The 24,653-nt window shown below is 40.3% G+C and overlaps 1 protein-coding gene across 1 annotated transcript; it reads right to left on the bottom strand.

Annotated features, from left to right (window-relative positions):
• Positions 1 to 2,345: 2,345 nt before the first annotated feature.
• Positions 2,346 to 23,163, bottom strand: LOC118363563 (nucleophosmin-like). Its single transcript, XM_035744538.2, has 11 exons — positions 23,079 to 23,163; positions 22,686 to 22,765; positions 21,713 to 21,832; positions 20,554 to 20,647; positions 20,322 to 20,416; positions 19,032 to 19,093; positions 18,831 to 18,915; positions 17,057 to 17,155; positions 7,942 to 8,052; positions 4,367 to 4,441; positions 2,346 to 3,126 (listed from the first exon to the last, which is right to left on the bottom strand). The coding sequence occupies exons 1-11, from the start codon at positions 23,128 to 23,130 to the stop codon at positions 3,073 to 3,075; spliced, it is 927 nt and encodes a 308-aa protein (XP_035600431.1). The 5' UTR covers positions 23,131 to 23,163; the 3' UTR covers positions 2,346 to 3,072.
• Between the last annotated feature and the right edge of the window lie 1,490 nt (positions 23,164 to 24,653).

The following is a 24,653-nucleotide window of genomic DNA, read 5'->3' as shown; positions in this document are numbered from 1 at the left end:
TGTACGCCTATGTAGATATAACATATAAAATCTGCCGTTTCCAGCTACAATAGTCATTTACAACAGTAACAATGTCTACACTGTATTTCTGATCAATTTGATGTTATTTTAATGGACTTTTTTTTCTTTCAAAAACAAGGACATTTCTAAGTGATCCCAAGTGAACGGTAGTGTGTGTCCTTGTTTTTGGAAGAACAACTATTTTCATGTCCATTAAAATAACATAAAATTGATCAGAAATACAGTGTAGACATTGTTAATGTTGTAAATGACTATTGTAGCCGGAAACGGCAGATTTTGTATGGAATATCTACATAGGCGTATAGAGGCAGTTGAAGTTGGGAAGTTTACATACACTTAGGTTGGAGTCATTAAAACTTGTTTTTCAACCACTCCAAACATTTCTTGTTAACAAACTATAGTTTTAGCAAGTCGGTTAGGTCATCTACTTTGTGCATGACACAAGTCATTTTTTCAACAATTGTTTACAATTTCACTTATAATTCGCAATTCCAGTGGGTCATAAGTTTACATACACTAAGTTGGCTGTGCTTTTAGACAGCTTGGAAAATTCCAGAAAATTATGTCATGGCTTTAGAAGCTTCTGACAGGCTAATTGACATCATTTGAGTCAATTGGAGGTGTACCTGTGGATGTATTTCAAGGCCTACCTTCAAACTCAGTGCCTCTTTGCTTGACATCATGGGAAAATCAAAAGAAATCAGCCAAGACCTAAGAAAAAAAATTGTAGACCTCCACAAGTCTGGTTCATCCTTGGGAGCAATTTCCAAACGCCTGAATGTACTACGTTCATCTGTACAAACAATAGTGCGCAAGTATAAACACCATGGGACCACACAGCCATCCTTTCGTTCAGGAAGGAGACGCGTTCTGTCTCCTAGAGATGAACGTACTTTGGTGCGAAAAGTATAAATCAATCCCAGAACACAAAAGTATCAATATCCACAGTAAAACGAGTCCTATTCTGACATAACCTGAAAGGCTGCTCAGCAAGGAAGAAGCCACTGCTTCAAAACTGCCATAGAAAATCCAGACTACGGTCTGAAACTGCACATGGGAACAAAGATCATACTTTTTAAAGAAATGTCCTCTGGTCTGATGAAACAAAAATAGAACTGTTTGGCCATAATGACCATCGTTAGGTTTGGAGGGAAAAGGGGGGGGGGCTTGCAAGCCGAAGAACACCATTCCAACCATGAAGCAAATCGGTGGCAGCATCATGTTGTGGGGGTGCTTTGCTGCAAGACGGACTGGTGCACTGCACAAAATAGATGGCATCATGAGGACGGAAAGTTATGTGGATATATTGAAGCAACATCTCAAGACATCAGTTAAAGCTTGGTCGCAAATGGGTCTTCCAAATGGACAATGACCCCAAGCATACTTCCAAAGTTGTGGCAAAATGGCTTAAGGACAACAAAATCAAGGTACTGGAGTGGCCACCACAAAGCCCTGACCTCAATCCTAAAGAAAATTTGTGGGCAGACCTGAAAAAGCGTGTGCGAGCAAGGAGGCCTACAAACCTGACTCAGTAACACCAGCTCTGTCAGGAGGAATAGGCCAAAATTCCCCCAATTTATTGTGGGAAGCTTGTGAGGCTACCTGAAATGTTTGACCCATGTTAAACAATTTAAAGGCAATGCTACCAAATACTAATTGAGTGTATGTAAACTTCTGCCCCACTGGGAATGTGATGAAAGAAATAAAAGCTGAAATTAATCATTCTCTCTACTATTATTCTGACATTTCACATTCTTAAAATGAAGTGGTGATCCTAACTGACCTAAGACAGGGAATTTCTACTTGGATTAAATGTCAGGAATTGTGAAAAACTGAGTTTAAATGTATTTGGCTAAGGTGTATGTAAACTTCCGACTTCAACTGTATATCTTAGCCAATTGGAGCTCTTGTCACCTGCTACATCCATGCTCTGAATGGCACGCATACCCAATCCATGTCTCAATTGTCTCAAAGCTTAAAAATCCTTCTTTAACTGTAATGTAAGCTTCAATTGGCTAAGACCCTAAATCCAATTGTGGTCAATGGAGTGTGGTTCATTGATAGTTTAGCTCAATGAGTGATGCAATCTCTTCAATAAACATTTGCCATTCTCCTCCATAATGTGTTACAGTATATGTGTTACAGTATACAAAAGTGTAAAGAAAACAAAACTCAATGCAAAATTAGAGAGCAATGTTAAACCGAACATTAGAAACAAAAATACACAAGCCAGAACTAGAGGAGTTTGTTTCGATAACCGATCTACAGTATTTTGAAGCTGCCATAACAGCGCATTAAATTACTATTTACAAATAACAATGTCATCAGTTTTTTAAATTTTGTTTAATTTTACCAGGCAAGTCAGTTAAGAACAAATTCTTAATTTCAATGACGGCCTAGGAACAGTGGGTTAACTGCCTGTTCAGGGGCAGAACAACAGATTTGTACCTTGTCAGCTCAGGGGTTCGAACTTGCAACCTTCCGGTTACTAGTCCAACGCTCTAACCACTGGGCTACCCTGCTTCCCTCATTAAAGGTACAGTTAACAAAGTACATGATAAAAAAAACATCATTTCCCAATTACCTAGGCTTTCGTCGAGCAACCCAGTTATTATTACAAAGCGACGGTAATGAAATCATTCCCTTAATTACTAATGATAATCTCTGAAGTGATATGGTAATTTTGGAACGTTGCCAATGGACATGCTAAGAATACTAACATTCTGAGCTAACCAGATGCTGGTGAAAATGACTAAATAATAACAACAGTTAGTAATTAGAAAATCATGTATGAACTATTCCTTTAATAAGCAGGGACTTGATTGAACATATGAAACAGTTTGCAAAACATCCACATGGTGCAAAGGCCTATGGCTCCCCGATGGACACCAACAGTAGGCTAACACCATTTCTTTAGAGGGGGGCATTGTTACACATGTATTCCCTGATGCTCTTAGTAATGGGTTAAAACATTAGAGCTTCAATGTTCTTGGGGAAAGCATAGAGGAGATAACAAAACAAATCATACATAACTGTAAGAAATGCAATGACTTATTTCTTCTCTGTTTTCAATGTTTGTACAAAGTTCCAGAGGTCTTTAACCACCTGTATGAGACAGAGAGAGATAGAGAGAAACTAATTATAATGCATGCAAATTACATGCTGCATAGCAGAGAGCTATGATTTTTTACTAAAGAATGTATTTTGTGCGCCTTGCCATGCCATGCCTGGGGAACAATGAATTGAGACAGCATGTAGGGGTACAAGGGGTTAGGTGGGGGGCTATAGTACATAGGAGAAAGAATGACTAGGTGCTCGAGTCTGACACATCCCAGAGTCTTTGGCTTCGGAACCAAATCACTTCCACAGATGTTTTCTACACATTGGGATCAAGCCTCCCCTGACCGCACCTTGCAGTCTGAAGACTTTTCACCTGCACAACAACTGCTGATGATGACAGCATGTTCTTAATGGAGGCCTTAATATGTCAGGCTGTTGGATTCATCTCAAAGGATTCCTCATCAATAAAAAGACAGCCTGGTCTGTGACCTGACCCATCCTAGTGCACACACACAATCTTGCACACGCACACACACACGCACACACACACATTTGAATGTTCACATTTGCAAATACAACCGCAAAAGCATGCGTGCACGCACACCCACTCTCAAGTCAAGCACACACCCAACCATTTAAGAGGGCTTGTTCTTGTTTGACAAAAACATTCCAATTCCAGTTGTAATAGTTTCCCAGAAACTAAACTGGAATAAAATGGTGATTAGTGAATGCAGTGTCATCACCATCTTGACCCCATGTGGTCAAGATAAAAGGACTCTACTTACATACTCCAAGTAAAATACTGCTAGGGTGCTGCATCGACATGAGTAAAAACAATCTTCAGTGTACATAAAGTCCCTGCATTACTGCATTACGTACAGTAGCCCTAGATTCATCTAGAGGAATATTCCTTCAGTTGGTCAAAGACCTTGAACATGACAGAGTCTGGTACCATTCACAAACCTCAAGTCCCTTAATTAGGGCTACAAAAGACACACTTGTGAGAGAACTACGACATTAAATCAATGGGGAAGACTTTGCCTTGGCAGGTCTACTCCCATTCCATCCCAAAAAGAGAGCGCAGACCCAAGATGAACATATTTCACTACACACACTTTGCAACAAAACTATCTGAAATAACTGGGACAGTTTCTAAGTTGTGTGTTATACATTTCAATGTTTCAGATTTTTTATTCAGCAATTCATGTCAACAGTCTATTATAACTACATACGATGCTGATGCTACAGCAGATGCTTTCACTATCAAGGCAACAAGAATACTTACTTTTTTATCTGACATCCTTAAAGAACTTTTGGCAAAATTTTCAAACTTTGCCTCGGTCTTCGGAAGAGGTTTTCCCTGATTGGAAAAGAGCCAGTAAATATGTTTTTAATCTGGGTGAGACATTTAATCAAACTAATGTTTAATCACACTAGAGGGAAAAACAACATTATTACAGTGTAATAACATGTATAACCTACAATTCTGTTTTATTCACAAGGCAAATATGAGGTGGGCCTTGTACAGCCGATTCTGCCAATACAGTTGGAAGAGGTTACTGTAAGAGAGGAAGAGGAAGAGAGAAGCTAATCCCTCTCTATGATGACATGGCTGTGTGTGCGCCAGTGGTCAGTCACCCACCACCTCAGGCCTGGTGACAATTGGCGAGGTCAGAGGTTATTCCCACACAACTATGGAGGATGTGTTTCATGTGTTCCACTGAGGCTTTGCTGCAGCCCTTTTTGAACGGAATCAGTGGGAAAAACAAGACATCAATGTGAATTATCTTCAGAGAACACCTTTGATGCCAAGCAGACATTGGCGTTTATGGCATGTTATGTATGGAAGCATGCAGAGGGAGAGAACACCACAAGATAACCTGTGGACTTTTGCTAAAGACTTGGCGCTCTAAGCTTTAACTGTGAAGCATGAAAATTACTTATGGCTGGTCGATAAGACCAACATATGATATCACAATACAGTGCCTTGCAAAAGTATTCATCCCCCTTGGCATTTTTCCTATTTTGTTGCATTACAACCTGTCATTTAAATTGATTTTTATTTGGATTTCCTGTCATGGAAATACACAAAATAGTCCAAATTGGTGAAGTGAAATTTAAAAAATGACTTGTTTCATAAAACTCATGAAATGAGTCAATCACCACCTTCCGGAGACACCTGAAACCCCACCTCTTTAAGGAATACCTAGGATAGGATAAAGTAATCCTTCTCACCCCCCCTTAAAAGATTTAGATGCACTATTGTAAAGTGGCTGTTCCACTGGATGTCATAAGGTGAATGCACCAATTTGTAAGTCGCTCTGGATAAGAGCGTCTGCTAAATGACTTAAATGTAAATGTAAAACAAAAAAACTGAAAAGTGGTGCATGCACCTTTGCTATGAAGCTCCTAAATAAGATCTGTTGCAACCTAATACCTTCAGAAGTCTCATAATTAGTTCAATAAAGTCCACCTGTGTGCAATATAAGTGTCACATGATCTGTCACATGATCTCAGTAAATATACACCTGTCCTGAAAGGCCCCAGAGTCTGCAACACCACTAAGCAAAGGGGCACCACCAAGCAAGCGGCACCATGAAGACCAAGGAGCTCTCCAAACAGGTCAGGGACAAAGTTGTGGAGAAGTACAGATCAGGGTTGGGTTCTAAAAAAATATCCAAAACTTTGAACATCCCACGTATGTTTGTCATATTTCTTGTTTGTTTCACAATAAAAAATATTTAGCATTTTCAAAGTGGTAGGCATGTTGTGTAAATCAAATGATAAACCCCCCAAAATCTATTTTCATTCCAGGTTGTAATGCCAAGGGGGGTGAAAATAGGAAAAATGCCAAGGGGGGTGAAAATAGGAAAAATGCCAAGGGGGGTGAAAATAGGAAAAATACCAAGGGGGGTGAAAATAGGAAAAATACCAAGGGGGGTGAATACTTTCACAAGCCACCGTATTTTTCACATTTTTGTTTTTCAATAATACGTTCTAAATTGACTTTATGAGTTGTGCATGACCCTAGGATGTCAACACATACATTCTAACTGATTTCAATGGGGCTTTTTCCATTCTGTATGTTTTATACTGTTCAATCAAACTTCAACCAAAAGTTGCTCTCATTTGAGATAATTTCCACACTGCTACTTTTGGCTGCACAATATGGGCAAAATATATATATTTTTTTCTCCAGAAATTGCTATTGCGATTTGACTTGCGATTCAGATCTAAACACTTGTGTAAACTCTTGAAAATAGAATGATTATTCTAATTCTATTGTTAGAATGTAATGTGGGCACTTTGAATACAGTGTTTGACATGACAACGAATGAAAAAGCCAGGGAGGTGTTCATAGAATTAGGAATTAGAATAGTAATAGGATCTCTATGGAGGCGTTATTGTGACAGGGTAGGAACAAAAGTGTTGGTCAGTGTTTCCCAGGAGAGTGGGACCCTATAGTCTTTGGCTACATTACATGTTTTCTCTTACTTCATAGCTAACATAGTTCTCTGATTTTAGAAGATACTGATGCACAAACAACATGCTAATTTACGCCTACTCCAGCACTGGTATTAGGCTGCATTAGCGAGCTACGTTTGCTCTGAGTACATTTATTAATTAGCTAGCTAGCCAGCTAACTAGCGATTAGCATTAGCAGCTGACACAATTTATTTTAGCCACAACCTGCTCAGAAAAGACAAACTGGCGGTTTGTAGACAGTAAGATACACAAACTAATAGTGTAAATATATACAACTCTTTATATAAAACAGATTTATATTAACTCAATGAGGCCCACCGTATGGCTGGCACGTTTTGGACTTCTAACCCCTTTTAAACATAGTGTGTTTGAGCTAAAGACTTCCGAGTTGTACCATTGTATTCGACGATTTCTTTTGCATCCATAGATACTAACAATTTGTCTGTGTGATTAACGGGGGCTGAGCTAGAGTGGTGTTTGTGAGACAAGGGTGGACCCCGAAGGGGCCTGGGCTGGGTCTTTTGTACAAAAACGTCTGTAGAGTCCGAATGGTTTGAGCTACAAACTATTAAAGAATTATTATTACTATTTATGAAAAGCTGAGACTGTCACGAACCCACAAATGTTTTGCTCTGTTTCGCTCACAAGACACACAAGAGTCATTAGAAGGCCAGGGTCTATAATACTGTAATAAGCTCACATAGTTCCTTTCACAAACTCCACACAGTTGTCACTGACTCGTTGGATATTAATTTCCCAGTGGGCAAAAAAAGTAATAAAAAATAAATACTATTCTGTACTTACAGCATTCATATACATTCCTTTTTATCGGGTTTATGCTTTGGCTGACCTTATATTTTTATTGACATTTATGTCAAATTGTTTTGTGTTCTACCTGTAGCCCTGGTTGTCCTGAAAAGAAAATGGTAAAACACTTCATTGTGAGGCTAAATATAAGGGCTGGACATGTAGATAAATGAATGTCAGAAAAATGAAAAGCAGATGTTTCCTGGGGTCTCGGGGACTGATAGGGTTAAGAAACAAAGTAGAAAGCAACATTGTGGTCATCAACATATTGTTGCATTGACCATGCACACTGAAGAGTGAACGGTCGCCAAGTGACCTTGTGGTCGAGGTCACTTGGGGAGGGGGGGGGGGGTTGTTGAGAGAGAGAGAGAGAGAGAGAGAGAGAGAGAGAAAGACCATTCAAGTAGAGGAATAAACTATACAAACAGAGTGATGTTTTACATTTAACAAACCAAACATTGAAATACAGTTATAGAAGGTAAGGTAAAAAAAAAAACAGTTCCGTGCATCAATACCGGTCTATAGTAAAATACATTATACCGCATAACCCTAAAATGAACGTGTTACCTCTTTGGCTAACGACGCTAGCTTGCTCTTGATTTCAGGCACGGTGAGAACATTGGATGGGCCAGCTCCAGACTTTTCCTTCTGACTCTTGTCTTTTCCTCCCACTGGTGTCTGCAAGTCATCAAGATCAACATCATTCAAAGTATCATTCAGTGGTGTGCTTGTTCCAGTAACTAACTAGCCTAACTGAAAAGTTGAAACTTAGGCTTAGATTGGTGTCAATATTCACTTGTTTCTACGTAGGCTACATACAGTACCAGTCAAAAGTTTGAACACACCTACTCATTAAAGGATTTTTCTGTATTTTTACTATTTTCTCCATTGTATGGATTGTATAATGGTTGTATAATGGTGAAGACATCAAAACTATGAAATAACACATGGAATCATGTAGTAAGCCAAAAAGTTTTAAACAAATCAAAATATATTTTAAATTCTTCAAAGCAGCCACCCTTTCCCTTGATGACAGCTTTGCATATTCTTGGCATTCTCTCAACCAGCTTCATGAGGTAGTCACCTGGAATGCATTTCAATTAACAGGTGTGGCTTGTTAATTTGTGGAATTTCTTCCTTAATGCGTTTGAGCCAATCAGTTGTGTTGTGAAAAGGTAGGGGTGGTATACAGAAGATAGCGCTATTTCGTAAAATACCAAGTCCATATTATGGCAAGAACAGCTCAAATAAGCAGAGAAACGACAGTCCATCATTACTTTAAGACAAGGTCAATCAATCTGGAAAATCTCAAGAACTGTGAAAGTTTCTTCAAGTGCAGTCGCAAAAACCATCAAGCACTATGATGAAACTGGCTATCATGACGACCGCCACAGGAAAGGAAGACCCAGAGTTACATCTACTGCAGAGGATAAGTTCATTAGAGTTACCAGACTCAGAAATTACAGCCCAAATAAATGCTTCACAGAGTTCAAGTAATAGACACATCTCAACATCAACTGTTCAGAGGAGACTGCGTGAATCAGGCCTTCATGGTCGATTTGCTGCAAAGAAACCACGACTAAAGGACACCAATAATAAGAAGAGACTTGCTTGGGCCAAGAAACACGAGCCATGGACATTAGACCGGTGTAAATCTGTCCTTTGGTCTGATGAGTCCAAATTGGAACATTTTGGTTCCAATAGCCGTGTCTTTGTGAGATGCAGAGTAGGGGAACGGATGATCTCCGCATGAGTAGTTCCCAACGTAAAGCATGGCGGAGGAGGTGTGATGGTGTGTGGGTGCTTTGCTGGTGACACGGTATGTGATTTATTTTGCATTCAAGGCACACTTACCAGCATGGCTACCACAGCATTTTTCAGCGCTATGCTATCCCATCTGGTTTGCGCTTAGTGGGACTATCATTTGTTTTTCAAAAGGACAATGACCCAACACACCACCAGGATGTGAAAGGGCTATTTGACCAAGAAGGAGTGTGATGGACTGTTGCATCAGATTACCTGGCATCAACGATCACTTGACCTCAACCCAATTGAGATGGTTTGGGATGAGTTGGACCGCAGAGTGAAGGAAAAGCAGCCAACATGTGCAGTGGGAACTCCTTCAAGACTGTTGGAAAAGCATTACAGGTGATGATGGTTGAGAGAATGCCAAGAGTGTGCAAAGCTGTCATCAAGGCAAAGGGTGGCTATTTGAAGAATATAAAATATATTTAGACTTTTTTGGTTACTACATGATTCCATATATATTATGACATTGTTTTGATGTCTTTCATTATTCTACAATGTAGAAAATATATAAAATAAAGAAAAATCCTTGAATGAGTAGGTGTGTTCAAACTTTTGACTGGTACTGTAGGTCTTTAGTGTGTTCCTCTTCCCACCATGACAACATAAGAAAATCATTCTCTACTGGCCAAAACACTTCATGTACATCCAATCAATGTATCTATGAGGGGCATCTATGCCATTCGCCCATTTTCAACTGTCCCATAACAATGCGATTGGTGGTAGCTAGTGAACTGGCCTTGTGAGCCCAAGACCAGCCTGTGCTTAGTATGCTGGCTACAGCCCCTATCCTGACCGATTTAGTGTAACTGAGAGAGGTTCCTCCATTAGGGACAGCTTGAGCAGCCAGCTGGAAGGGGATTAAAGCAAACGGACACAAAATTCTACCCTAATTACAGCACCTTTTGACAAATATGGGGGGTAAAAATGATCCTTTTATTGCTTCCAAGCAGAAGAGGGCAAACCCAAACTTTAGCGTTGAGCAACAGAGAAAAACTAAAATATTAGTTAACTCCCCTAGACTGACACTGTGAAAGGGGTCATTCTACAATGGGAAACGCAGCGGCCGCTTGCTCACATTTCCCTAAACGTTTTGCGCTACAGCTAAGAGTGAAAAGCTACCAACGAACACTTTGAGAAGTAATATTGAGTAATATTATGAACCCAGAGGCTCTATAAAGTGGTGAGAGACTTTCCCCCCTCATAGCAGTTATGTAAACTGACAACGTTTTGAGTTCCATCGTCATTGTTTTCCTTTACAACACAAAGAGGCCCTTTGTTTGTTTGTCTGTGCGTGTATGTGTGTGCATGCAGGCATGCATACAGTGTGTGTGAGCCTCAGAGAGTCCTCTGTGAACATGGCGTTAACAGGGCTACAGGTGTGTCCAGAGCTGGGCGGACAAGGCCCCAGAAGTCATCAATTAGGAGTGTGTGAGTGTGATACAATTTGACACGCCATACACCGTGGCTTCGCGTTATACAAGCAGGGAGCCTGTTGCTACATGCAGGCCCGGCTGGAATCCACTGTGATTGCAGGGTTTCATTGATGGACGGAGCTGTGTTAAAACTAGGGGAGAGGGACCTTCTTGGAGAGACTTTCTGTCATGCGACTGAGGAACTAACAATAAGAAAGCATTCTGTTTTTTATGACCAAGGAGTGATATTTTTGCTCCTAGCGAACACTTGACACTTGCCTTATTTTTTTTTACCCGTACCAGCACCTGTCAAAAATACTTCTGTGCAACATTTGTGAAAAGTATCATATTGACTCTCCGATTGTGCGTATTAGTGTTTTGACGTGACGTCAAAAGGTTTTTAGACAATCTTTGCTATTTTGAATGTTAAATTTCAGCATACAATAACTGATTTAAAGATAGCAGAATCTACGCTAAAGAGGTGATGGGAGCAAATGAGGATAGTATATTCAAAGTTGGCACATTCAAATGGCATGTCACTCAGAATCACCACGGAAACATCAGGCGGTGTGCTTCCACAACAAGCGTGTGGACCCGGACAGTGAGAATATAATAGGCATGTCGCTAATTCAAACCATTGCATTTGAAACATATTGAAAGTAGATGTGTTCCATTGTATTTGGAACATATTAAAAGTTGTGTAAACTGATCATTACCCAAAATATTAACAGACCACATATCTTGATTGTGGGATGGACAAAGGAACCTCTTTTTTTGGCCTCCATCGCACAGATGAAAGGTATCAAATATGAGGGCAAAAACGCACACACACATGCACACACACCCTCACACCTTCGACTTGAAAAAACCCACATGCCACTGGCTCCTGGCCAAGAAATGGCCGGCGTATTTATTATTTGGGGGGCGGCTCTCTACTTCCAAAGGACAGCTGTGGAACTGAAACAGCTGATAAACAGACAGAGCAGAGCAAGCTGTTTAATCTGCGCCAGACACTTATTACAGATGCCACGGGTCATGTGACTTAATCACTTGCACACTATCATTTGATGTAATCGCTTGTCTCCGATTCGCTCGTCTTCGCTACAAATACATGGTCATGATGACACTTCTGCCGGCTAAGTCAGACTGTCTGAGGTAGTAATTGTTCCTTTGGTGTCTTGTAGGAGGGCTTTGGGGCCAGGTAAGGAGACAAAAGACATTTCGCTGAGAAACTTCCACTCTCAAGACCAGGACAAAAAAAGTCCTGTTTTTATTGATAAAACAATAGAGCTCAACTTAATTAAAATAGAACAATGCAGAACCATTGAAAAATTGGGCAAATTTGCGATGGGATAAAAACAATCGTGATCAGGTGGGTAAGACACAGGTGCACATTAGGGATGTGTGAAATGGACAATGTTCAAACAACACATTTTTTTTCTTTGATTTTCAGTAAAAACATTTTTTTTTTATCTTAAAATTCCATGTGAATTCACAATGCTGCTGCCAGCAACGGTTTGGGTCTCATGGTGCGTCCCTTTCAGATTGTTAAACATTGCACCTGTACTACCATTACTGTACCTCAATTCCCCCTCACAAAGTTAGCATTTCCTTCTCAAAGTATTGTCATACAGGACTTCACTGCGGTTGCTTGCCTTTCCCTGCCATTTTCCCAACTGTTAACGACAATGAAGTAGTGATTGAGAGTCGACTCAAAAATAATTGATTCCTCGACTGCATTTCAATGTTTAGTTTGTTAAATGTGATATGCCGTGTGTAACGTCCATTTTTATTGTTTACTTGGTAACACTTTTGTTGACACCCAGTGTCATAACACGCTATGACACAATCATAATCATGTCATTATATGTCATAACAACAAACATAACTTGTCATAACCTGTTATCATATGGTCATAACACTGTCATGACACATATATTTAGACCTGTTGTGACATCATTTTATAGCTGGTTATGATACCTCCATAGGAGTGTAAAAACCCACAAAACCTACCATGGTAGTTCTTTTATGGCTGGTTATGACACCTACATAAGAGTGTCAAAACCCACAAAACCTACCACAAGGCAAAACATTCCATTACACCATTACACATTAAATTATCATTGTAATTGCGCACACATTGATGTCAGACATGCACCAACGCAAATGCTCTGCTGCTGGTGACTGGGATGAAAGTCGATTTCAGAAACAGGACAAGGCACCCTCTTGTAAATGAGAACTTGTTCTCAACTGGCCTACCTGGTGAAATAAATGTGAAATACAAATGAAATAAAACTAAATAAAAAAAGATAGGCCTAGTGCACGGTTCTGACTCATACGTTTCTGCCTTTCCTACAAATGTTGCAATTGCAATTTAGAGCAACACACTTTGGTGTAGTAATCATGAAAATATAATAACTATTCTAAAAGGAGAGTTTACAGACTAACCAGACACCTAGGTATTTGTAGTTGTCCACATATTCTAAGTCAGAACCGTCCAGAGTAGTGATGCTAGTCGGGCGGGTGCGGGCAACAATCGGTTGAAGAGCATGCATTTAGTTTTACTAGCATTTAAAAGCAGTTGGAGGCTACATAGAGACTGCCAGATGTCCGGACAACAGGCCCTCCGATTTGACACACTGAACTCTATCTGAGAAGTAGCTGGTGAACCAGGCGAGGCAGTCATTTGAGAACCCAAGGCTATTGAGTCTGCCGATAAGAATGTGGTGATTGACAGTCGAAAGCCTTGGCCAGGTTGATGAAGACAGCTGCACAGTACTGTCTTTAACGATGGCGGTTATGATATCGTTTAGGACCTTGAGTGTGGCTGAGGTGCACCCATGACCAACTCGGAAACCAGATTGCATAGTGGAAAAGGTACGGTGGGATTCAAAATGGTCGGTGATCTGTTTGTTAACTTGGCTTTCGAAGATTTTAGAAAGGCAGGGCAGGATGGATATAGGTCTGTAACAGTTTATAGGCAATCAAAAGATGTATCTCGCAATGGAATGCTACAGTTGAAGTCAGAAGTTTACATACACTTTAGCCAAATACATTTAAACTCGGTTTTTCACAATTCCTGACATTAAATCCTAGTAAAATGTTCAAACATTTCGGGTAGCCTTCCACAAGCTTCCCACAATGAATTTTGGCCCGTTCCTCCTGACAGAGCTGGTGTAACTAAGTCAGGTTTGTAGGCCTCCACAACTTTGGGAATACACTTTGGGTCATTGTCAATTAAGAAACCCACTTGCGACCAAGCTTCAGCTTCCTGACGGATTTTGTGAAGTGCACCAGTCCCTCCTGCAGTAAAGCACCCCCCAAAACATGATGCTGCCACCCCCGTGCTTCACGGTTGGGATGGTGTTCTTCGGCTTGCAAGCGTCCCTTTTTTTCCTCCAAACATAACGATGGTCATTATGGCCAAACAGTTCTATTTTTGTTTCATCAGACCAGAGGACATTTCTGAGGACATTTACACTTTTCGCACCAAAGTACGTTCATTTCCAGGAGACAGAACGCATCTCCTTCCTGAGCGGTATGACAGCTGCGTGGTCTCATGGTGTTTATACTTGCGTACTATTGTTTGTACAGATGAACATGGTACCTTCAGGCATTTGGAAATTGTTCCCAAGGATGAACCAGACTTGTGGAGGTCTACAATTTTTTTCTGAGGTCTTGGCTGATTTCTTTTGATTTTCCCATGATGTCAAGCAAAGAGGCACTGAGCTTGAAGGTAGGCCTTGAAATACATCCACAGGTACACCTCAAAATGACTCAAATTATGTCAATTAGCCTATCAGAAGCTTCTAAAGCCATGACATCATTTTCTGGAATTTTCCAAGCTGTTTAAAGGCACAGTCAAATTAGTGTATGTAAACTTCTGACCCACTGGAACTGTGATAGAGTGAATTATAAGTTAAATAATCTGTCTCCAAACAATTGTTGTAACAATTACTTGTGATATGCACAAAGTAGAAGTCCTAACCGACTTGCCAAAACTATAGTTTGTTTACAAGAAATTTGTGGAGTGGTTGAAAAACAACTTTTAATGACTCCAACCTAAATGTATGTAAACTTCCGAATTCAACTGTATATCTCGCAATTTCTTGGCTTGTAATGTCTCACAATTTCAGTAAAGCAGGGCCTACTATCAATGAATAGGATAGGATACTTATGAGATGAGTGAGATGCAACACTTGAGACTCTCACACAGTCACACACAGTATGGGTGCATGTGCATGGGTTCGCTTCATGCTGTTCAGAGTGGTAGCCAGGGCACCAAAACAGCGGAGATGTTCAGCCTCACTTGCCGGCTAACTTTACACAACTTTCCCCAGGCCTTTATAGCCTATTGTCTAGTTAGGCTATAACACATAATATTATAGGTTTTGTGCTAACTGCACTGTGATAATTGTTTTTGTGAAAACATAAAATAAAACATTTGCCAATAGTGAAGATTTATGTCTTCCAAGGAAGATCCCAGGCAGAGCATCTTACAGCTTTACGACCGTGGCGCATGCTCGGAGGCATCACCACAGAACAGGCAGCCTGCTTCCACTTCCATCAATCAAAAAGTACTAAGACACTACCGACTATAAAATTCAGACCGACAAACTTGAACGGCAGTCATATCGACCCACTTCGCTCCACCAAAAACAGTAGATGACGAGGCAAAGAGTTTAGAAGTATGGTGAGAGGCACTGGCAAAGGATCTGACGAGCCACCCTAATGACCAGTCACCTGCACAAAGAAAACGCCTGCTTCCTCCAACCTCAGGGGCATCTGGGAGCAACCTGCCTGCTGCCCCAGGCATCAAACACCCGTAATGAGAGCAATTGGGAGAAGGTGTGTACAGGAAGCGAGGGGTGTTAGGAGGCTGTTTGAGAGGGAGAGAGGGAGGGAGGGGTGGCTGAGGGCTGGGGGGGTCGGGGTTAGGATTAGGTAGGGTGGGACTGGGGAGTTAAACTGGCAGGTTTCAGAGGTTAGCCTGCTGGTTAATCCACGCTAGCACTTTAACAACGGCTGTCGTAACGTGCTGAACAGCGGCCATTACAGAATTAAATAGATTAGTCAGCGCGCTCTACCACACACTGCACGCTTCCCTGAGGGCTACGCAATGCCCCGGGTGATTAGCATAGCAAGTCTCACCTTATTGTGCATTAGCGTCTGACATCACAGACAAAGGGTACAGTTTTCTGTCCGAAACAATGTTCTAGGAGGATTTTGATCATTTCTTGTCATGACAGGAAGTGTTTTATGCGTTTTACCTTACATATTGTTTGAGAGAAAAGGACATTTTGACTTTTTGAGACACTGCTATCAAGTTTTGAAAAAACGAAATAAGAGATTCTCACATGGTTAATTTCTATCTTGATTAATGCTCATCAAAGTCTAGCATATGTTATGTCAATACAAGAGAGAAATGACAGGTCACTGGTAATGTTTAAAATCAAGCTGGAGTCATTTGGGGGGCTACGGGGGTGGGGGCTGATTAGGGCATTCTTAAGGACGGGTGGAAAATGAGAAGGTTGCAAAGGTGGGAGGTGGGGGGAGGGACATTTTAGCATCAAAGTGGTCTTCAACCCAAAACGGTAGGTCAGGCCGAGGGGTCGTGGTCTTAAACCCCGTCCTGGGAAACGTGTTCAGGGGTCAGATGTGTTTGTTTAACACAGAGAGAGTTCAATCCTTGGGTTTGTAAGGCTGTCGTCCAAGACATTCCACCTGAGAAATGAAGTACCAGTCTAGAGCTAATTGCTACTTGGATTCATCACATTCTTTGCTGTGCTTTGATTCCATGCAGCTTGCTGAGAGTCTGGCAAGTACCTCTGGGACAGTGGTCTTATAAGCAGACAAGTCTTATAAATATTTGTCTTGACATGAACATTCAAATGTAACTACTATGAAAATGTACAGGTTTTCATTTTTTTTATTTACATTTAAAAATTTAATCTCGTCTCTTGTGACAAGACTGGCAACAGAAATGTCTCTAGAGCCCGCAGGATTTTCTATATTGTTCCGCATGAACAATTTCATGGAAGGAAACAGCTGATGCGTCTGTTCGCTACACATCACAACTCCTATATGGCGAAAGATGTCTACAATTTTTCATGTTCAGCAGCATAATGCCGACCTTAAGAATCTTCTTTCTAAACTAGCTGGCAGAGAACATGTGTTTTCCAGGAGTTTGTTTTGAAGCCCAGACCACAAATGCCCCCTTAAACTGTCTGCTTTGGGATTGCCTAACCACAAACAACTCCTTGGAAACTCTCATTGCCTCCTCAGCTCTAGGACTGTTTTGGAATCACATTACCTTTTCCCATAGATTGAAAACTCTACAATTTATCTGGCAAATGAAAATACCACTTTTGGGAGCAGCCAACAGTGCTTCATTTGGATGTGCGTAATTACTCTGGCATCATGGCCTAAAGAGGCCTAAACAGGTATAAAAGTCTACCTACCTTGGTTTGAGGTTTAGCCAATGGTCCCCCTTGATTCCCTGATGAGCCATTCTGCGCCAATGTCACACTTTTAGGCTTCTGCCCCAAAGGCTCCGGGCTCTGAGAGACAACAGCATTAGTTGGGAGAGATGCGGGAAGCACTATACACAATCGAAAATCCAATTACAGTAATCGTTTCATTTGGGAGGACATGTTGACACTGCAAAAAAAAGTGTTGCTTTTGTCAGAATAGACCATAGCACTTTTAATACTTTTCAGTTTGAACAGCATTTATCTCACTGTCCGTCTGTCTGTACACTACTTCAGTCAGATCAGTAAAGGAGGTCGTTGGGGAGTAAAGGAGGGCAATTAGTATGCTCTCTGTCCTCTGTGTTTCAACCCAGGAAGCATATTAATATCCATGCTGCCACTGCTCATCATTATAATACAGTATGAGCATGACAAAGAGACAGAGAGCAAAGAAAAGAAGAGGAAGTAGAAGAAAAGACAAATAAATAATTAATGAACGAGAGGAGCTGTGTGTGTAGCAGAATAAATCAACAGGTGACCGAAATGCTCAGCTGTCGTCTGGCTCTGGGGCTAGAATCAGTGCTCATGTCGCAGGTATGTGCATCTGCCCTGCTTTGATCTCTCGCGGTCTGGCACAGTTAAGACTTGGACGCTGCCTTTAAAATCACAAACAGACACACCCACACAATGATACACACACACACACACACACAGGCACACGCGAACACGCACACTGTTCAAAGACAAAGGCCAGGTGCAATGACGGACTGTTGAACAAGAGAAGGGGGTATCAGAGAAAGAGAGGATAAACAGAGCAACGAAAGAGAAAGGTGGGAGGACTGAGGGACAGGACATGGAGTTCTGGGTGCCTTATCGAGGAGAGGGGGTGGGGGGGGCGGGGTGGGGGAAATAGGAACTCCCAATGCCTAGACTTGTAGGCTGTGTTTGTCGAGTTGTCTTTACTGCGATAGTATGTGTCTCACTCTGCACAGTGCTGGTAGAGTGCTCAGGTAGATTACAGAGGAGAAATCCCATCATTATACCCGGCGGACCCTGTGCTTTAGTCTCGAAAAAACAGATGGGTACAAGAGGGAACAAGATGAAAAAGTTTCCTCCGCTCCGTCTCGAGCAAAATGGCCGCAGGTCAACGGGTGCAGAAATGAAAGAGCTAAAAACATGTCTAGTTTACAGAACATGCAATAACTATGAAACATTTACAAAATTGTATTTGACACCAATATGCACTACACAAATAAGACATGATGTTAAACAACAAAAAATATATCAAATATAATATGCCTACAATATGTCACAATCCTAACTTTCTAAGAAGGTCCCGTGTGGCTCAGCTGGTAGAGCATGGCGCTTACAACACCAGGGTTGTGGGTTCGATTCCCATGGGGGACCAGCAAAAAAATGTATGCTCTCGTCTGCAAAATATCAACATAACAGTACTTTTTGGATCTAAGGCTGTGTTTAGACAGGCAGCCCAATTCAGCCCCCCCCCCCACACACACACTAATTTGTCTTTTGACCAATCGGATTAGCCCTGAAAAAGATCTGATATGAAAAGACCTGATGTGATTGGTTTAAGACCAATTTAGTGGGAAGAATATCAGAAATGGGCTGCCTATGTGAACGTGGTCTATTGGCATGCTCTGCTACATGGACAAGTCCTTGTCTAGCATGACACCTAGTGGACACATAAGATACATCATCTATGCCCAGTGTCATGTTTTTAGTAGAACAGAATAAAAGGGCTTACTTTCTTTATGGTTGGTTTGACTGGGACCTTCTGTACTTTCACGTCACTCTCATCTTCATCACTATCATCGTCGTTGTCATCGTCACTACAAAAGAATAGAACACGAAAATGTATGTCACCTTATCTAATGGTAGTCCAACAAAGATACATGACGCAAGACACACACCAACAAACCTAAAATACAAAAAAGAAGATTCATACTCATCATCGTCGTCATCTTCATCGCTATCATCATCATCATTTGACTCCATTTTCAGTTTCTTCTGCAAAGGGATACAATATTTTCTAACTTTTGGTAATAAAAAAGACCTGCTGAGGAATATGGTACAGTATGTATTCAGGACAAAAATTATTGGCACCCTTGATAAAGATTAGCAAAAAAAGACTACAAAATAAAGAATACAAATACTGAGCTATTATTGTACGCTCCAAAAAAATTGGGAAATTATATATTTTTTATACAATTGCTCAGTGAAAGAGATTTGGTTCAAAAAGTAATATTTTTTCTCTCAAAAAGATAGTATTCAAAATGATCGGCACCCCTGTTTTCTATATCTTTCAATACCTCACCTTGCAAGGATAACTGCACTGGTCACTTTAATCATGGAACACTGATATACTATATATCGTATCCACACTGTCCATAAAGTCTATACATCCCATCACATATATACTGTATATATTTATACTCAGGACTCAGACATTGCTCGTCCTAATATTTTTTTTAATGTCTTAATTCCATTGTTTTACTTTTAGATTTGTGTGTATTGTTGTGTATCGTTAGATAGGAACACAAGCATTTTGCGACACCCACAATAACATCTGCTAAACATGTGTATGCGAAAAAGTTTATTGATTTGATGTAAATGTCTGGAGTTTGCTAAATGGCATTGACACTTGGATTAGAACCAGTGCTATGGTCAGACAACATGACAACAGATCATTGGTGGATTTGGCATTGAAAGAACGATGCATATGCAGAAAAGAACCCCATACCTACTGTAAAATATGGTGGTGGATCTTTGATGTTATGGGGCTATTTTGCTTCCAATGGTCCTGGGGCCCTTGTTAAGGTTAACGGCATCATGAACTTGATCAAGGATCTGGAAAGATTCTGTGTGGAGGAATGCTCTACGGTTTTTCCCAATATGTTCTCCATTATCTCATAAAACATTTGACAAAAAGCCTCAGTGACATTATCCTCGCAATGTGAAGTAGTGAAAGGTATTGAAAATAAGGGTGCCAATAATTTTGACCCCTATAATTTTATTTATCTATTATTATTTGTTGTCTTTCTCAGAGAATTAGAATAAAATAACATAATTTACCATTGTTATTTTTAAGAATACAGTATTTGTATAGCTCAGTATTTGTATTATTTATTTTTGAGTCTGTTTTGGCTTTATCAAGGGTGCCAATCATTTTGGACCTAAATGCATGCAGTTGAATCCCATCCAATAATGAGCTAAGTAAACATCAGGAGGAACATACCGGAGCTGGACGCTTCCCTGAGGTCAAGCTTGATGGCCTCTTCTTCACAGGTGACGAGCTGTTTTCCTCTTCTTCGTCATCAGAGTCCTTCACATCTACAAATTGAGATTATCTTACACCTAATCTCAATGCTGCTGCTGCTGTCTTGTACTGTCAAAAATGTCACCTTATATCTAGCCCAAAGAGAGTATAGAAACAACTAAATCAGCAGAGTGCAAATTAAGTCACTCACTGATAAAATGCTGTCCACTGATGTACACTGGTCCACAGCCAGACTGGAGGCGGAAGGTTACTGGAGGGGTGATCCCAAACCCTCCTAAACTCATCTGCCAAAATTAGGAATAAAATAAGGAAGTCGATTCAACAAAAAATCCATAGATGTTCAACGTCACAAACTACATTTATTACAGAATGTACATTCAACTTGAGGAAGGGAGGGAGGATCCCACACACCTGCAAGCAAAGGTGTCTTATCAAATGATCTATTACTACATTATCTTATCAAAACATCTATTCAGATGTATCTGCTTGCTAAACATTAAAGAAGTGGGTGCTGCCAGACAGTTGTGAATGTGAATTCCAAACTGCCAGGCCATTGTTCTGGTTGCGATAGCAACCAAACAAAACACAGATGTATGTGAATAACTACTGTAAAAGTGGTCAGGTAGTTATAACTTCCATAAATAACATAATTATCCTCTCACAGCTAGTGTTTTTCAAGCCCTGAACCAGAACCAAAATACACACTAGCTTGTAACATTGGCCCGAGCTATGCAGAAGGCAACAAGCCAAGCATGTTTAAACAATGGAGGTCATAAACAGAGACAATCAATCAAATGTATTTTATAAAGCCCTTTTTACATCAGCAGTTGTCACAAAATTGCTTATACTGATACCCAGCCTAAATCCCCAAAGATCAAGCAATGGTGACAGTGTTCTCTGGATCAGGGCAGCAGTCATATTTTCCATTTAATAGGTGGAAACTGGATTACTTTAGGAGCAACAAGCCTGACATAATGGAGACATAGCCGCTCATGGTCTGCTTCAGAGTCATTAACAAGCGTAAGTAGCTGTCTCTAGAGCCACCAATGTAGTGTGTGCAAAATCATGTGAAAACCTTGGAAATGGGTTGTGTGGTTCATTGCATCCAGCAGTGTTGTGGCTTGTATCATGGCCAAACATACCTGTAGCATCTTTGTAGACCTATGTCGTAGTAACACTGTAATTACTACAGTAACAACACGTTATTTTAGTAATTGCTTAGTAATTGCATGGTAATGGAGTTGAGTGCTTTTCACTATTATAAAAGTGGAATAACGGACAGGGCTAAAAGAAGCTTCAGGTAAGTAACAGCACAGAACTATGGCGATTCATCATTCTAAAACACTCACAGAGGGCAGCACAGACGGCTTCAGCACAGCCAGTGGAATTTTGGTGGTCTTTCCGTCGTATGTGACGCCCTCGATCTCCACCGTGTGAAACTTATCCTCTGCCTCAGCACCCAGGCACACCTGCAACACCAACACACACACAGCTGTTTCACAGATATGATACTGTATGTTTCGACCACGTTGGAACACGCCAGCAACCTACAGTCTCCCACATTTCTCTGTCAGCTATCACCTCTGCTTGGTGGCAAAAAGGGAGAGTGACTGAAAGAACATTACTATGATGATATCCATTTTGAGGACAGGGACTGAGTCATTTGCAATGGTAGGAAAAGGTTAGCTAAGTATAAGAAAACACATTGTTGATTAAAATGTTATTCCTTTAAATACACATCAAAGAACTATGACTAGATATTGTATTCATTGTATTATTAGTCACGTTTTATGACATTTATAATATTGACAAAGGTGAACTTGGTACATGCAATGTATGCATAAGCAATGTATGTCTTACATTCTTCTCTAACAGTTGCACATTTTTGCACAGGTGCAAAGATAAATATACTGCAGAAAGTGTACAAATAAAAGGAATCGATGAAGAATATATAAAAACATTCCAATTACAGAAACTCTCACAGTGTAGTTTAATTGAAACGTGTCAGTTGTCAAGACCTAATCCCGATGGACCTTTTTAATGCATGTATCGTTTGTCAGGACATTTTATTATTTTTTTAAAAACTAAATAATTAACCTTTGGCCAAGTACAGCGTTATGATATTCTCTAGTCCAGGGTTCCTCAAACTCGTCTTTTTTTTGTCCTAGCACTACACAGCTGATTCAAATAATCAACTAACCATTAAGCATTGATCATTTGAATCAGCTGTGTAGTGCTAGGGCAAAAACGTGCACCGAGTTTGGGAAATGCTGCTCTCGTCTAACAAGTTCGGGCTCAAAATTGGCATAGTGATGATCTTACTGCTTTGAGTGACAGCTGATGATCCGCATCATCCTCCTCCTCAACTTTGAACTCCTTTCTGTCCGATTTGAGTGTACAACCTTAAGTTGACAACACATGGGTTAGCAAACTCAAAGCAAATAGCTGTTGGCGTACTACAATTGAAAACGGAAATATAACATTATCATTGACAACAAATTCATCTAGTTAGCCTGTTAGCTTGCTAAAACGCAAACCAAGAGTGGTTTGTTTAATTGGCGCGAGAAGCACATTACTGTTACCTAGCTTAAATTGAACTAGCTAGATACATATGGTGTGTTTGGGACAGCTATAGCTAGCTACACAACGAAAGACTCATGTCTGTTATTACTAACAGTTCACTAAAATTAAACTTGGCAGTGCAGACGTGCTCACCAAATAAATACATTTGAAATCTGGTTATATCTGGAACGCTATCGTCAGCCATTTTCCCCTGGATGTTATTGTTCTGTTCCGTAAAAGCAAGTGACATTCAGTAAGCCAATGGGATAGCTGAAAAGGTAGTAGTGGAAATCAAACGTCCAATCGAATCAAAGACTGGGGTGGGACAAAAAGGGGGAAACATACACTTTGGTTTACGTCCGCTAGATGGAGACATTGCAAATAACTTTAAAAAATAAGTCTGTATGTGTGATACTTGCAGAGATTGGAACATTACTGTAGTATGATGCTGCTGTTTTGTAATGGTGTGTAACACTTTACATGACATACAATTGCGTTTATACTTGTGTTGTAACACTATCTACTACAATAGCATTACTACTTCTGTTATTGCACAGTAATGAAGTCGTGTTTGCAATAAGGACCTGTGCATATTTCTCTAATTACAGAAATCACTCAACGCCATTGCTAAGCAAAAAAAATAAAAAATACTATCTTCAACATGTTGATTCAGTGTTGTTGTGTAAAAATAACAATGTCACTACTAGGTACAAGACTTAATGTAATGTGTTGCTGTGGGTCAAAAGAACAGGACCACTTTTAAGGGTTCACATTAATGTATTCTTCATTCCTATTAAGGATTTGACATTTTTGTTTATTCTACATCAATTAAATATTATTGTTGGTTTGTCACCTGTCCTTCTCTTTGAAAAGTGATGGTGATGGTGATAATTAGTGTTGCAACCTTATGCCGGTTCAAGTATTTTGTTAAGACTACATACGAACAGAGCAGTCATTAAGGTGACTGACCCGTATCAAGGAATGGCGGCTTTTCATGCATGTGGTTTGAAGTCGTGTTTGTGCAGCAAAGTCTGCTCTGGCTTGTCTCAAGAGCCCTTTATACAGGTGATACATGGCCCCTGCACTCAATCAACAGTTTTTCTTCCAGGCGCCCTCTGAATCATAAGAGTACTTGTGTCAGCACGATCAGGTAACTCTGGACTGATGCCACAAAAACTACTGTCACTACCTCAAGGTGACTCCTCCTTCCCACATGTCAGATTCCATTTTACGTAAAATATCATGATACAGTAGGCTAGCTTGTCTTTGTGTGTTTAAAAAAAACACTGAAAGCCAATGCTACTTATTTCTCTGGGTTGGTGACAACATGCTCACTGTACACATGCCCTTAGTAGATAGCTACATATACCTTCAGGAGAGCCCCAACTTGTAATACTTGAATAAATCCATTTAGTTTGATAAACATAAATCCATTTGGATTTAATATTATTGTGATCCTATTCTTAATACTTTAGTTCGGGACAAAGTAAAAGCCTAAAACATTTTTCACAAATGATATCTGTTGAAAAGAAAACAATAAAGATCCCAATCTCCTGTGAGACCTACGGATTGGTTTATCTTTGATGTGTGTTGACTTCTTCCCACCGAAGCAAATCTTCAATGCAAAACATTTGTGAGTCATTCATAAGTATTTTCAATTCATACATTCTACTAAAGACGCCGGATCCCATTGAGGGTTGAGGCAGAGGACAAAGAAACTTAACCGTA

Source organism: Oncorhynchus keta, chromosome 30, assembly GCF_023373465.1.
Source record: "Oncorhynchus keta strain PuntledgeMale-10-30-2019 chromosome 30, Oket_V2, whole genome shotgun sequence".
Taxonomy (NCBI): domain Eukaryota; kingdom Metazoa; phylum Chordata; class Actinopteri; order Salmoniformes; family Salmonidae; genus Oncorhynchus; species Oncorhynchus keta.
The sequence above is the reverse complement of the archived record's forward strand: the minus strand, read 5'-3'. Positions and strand labels throughout refer to the sequence as shown.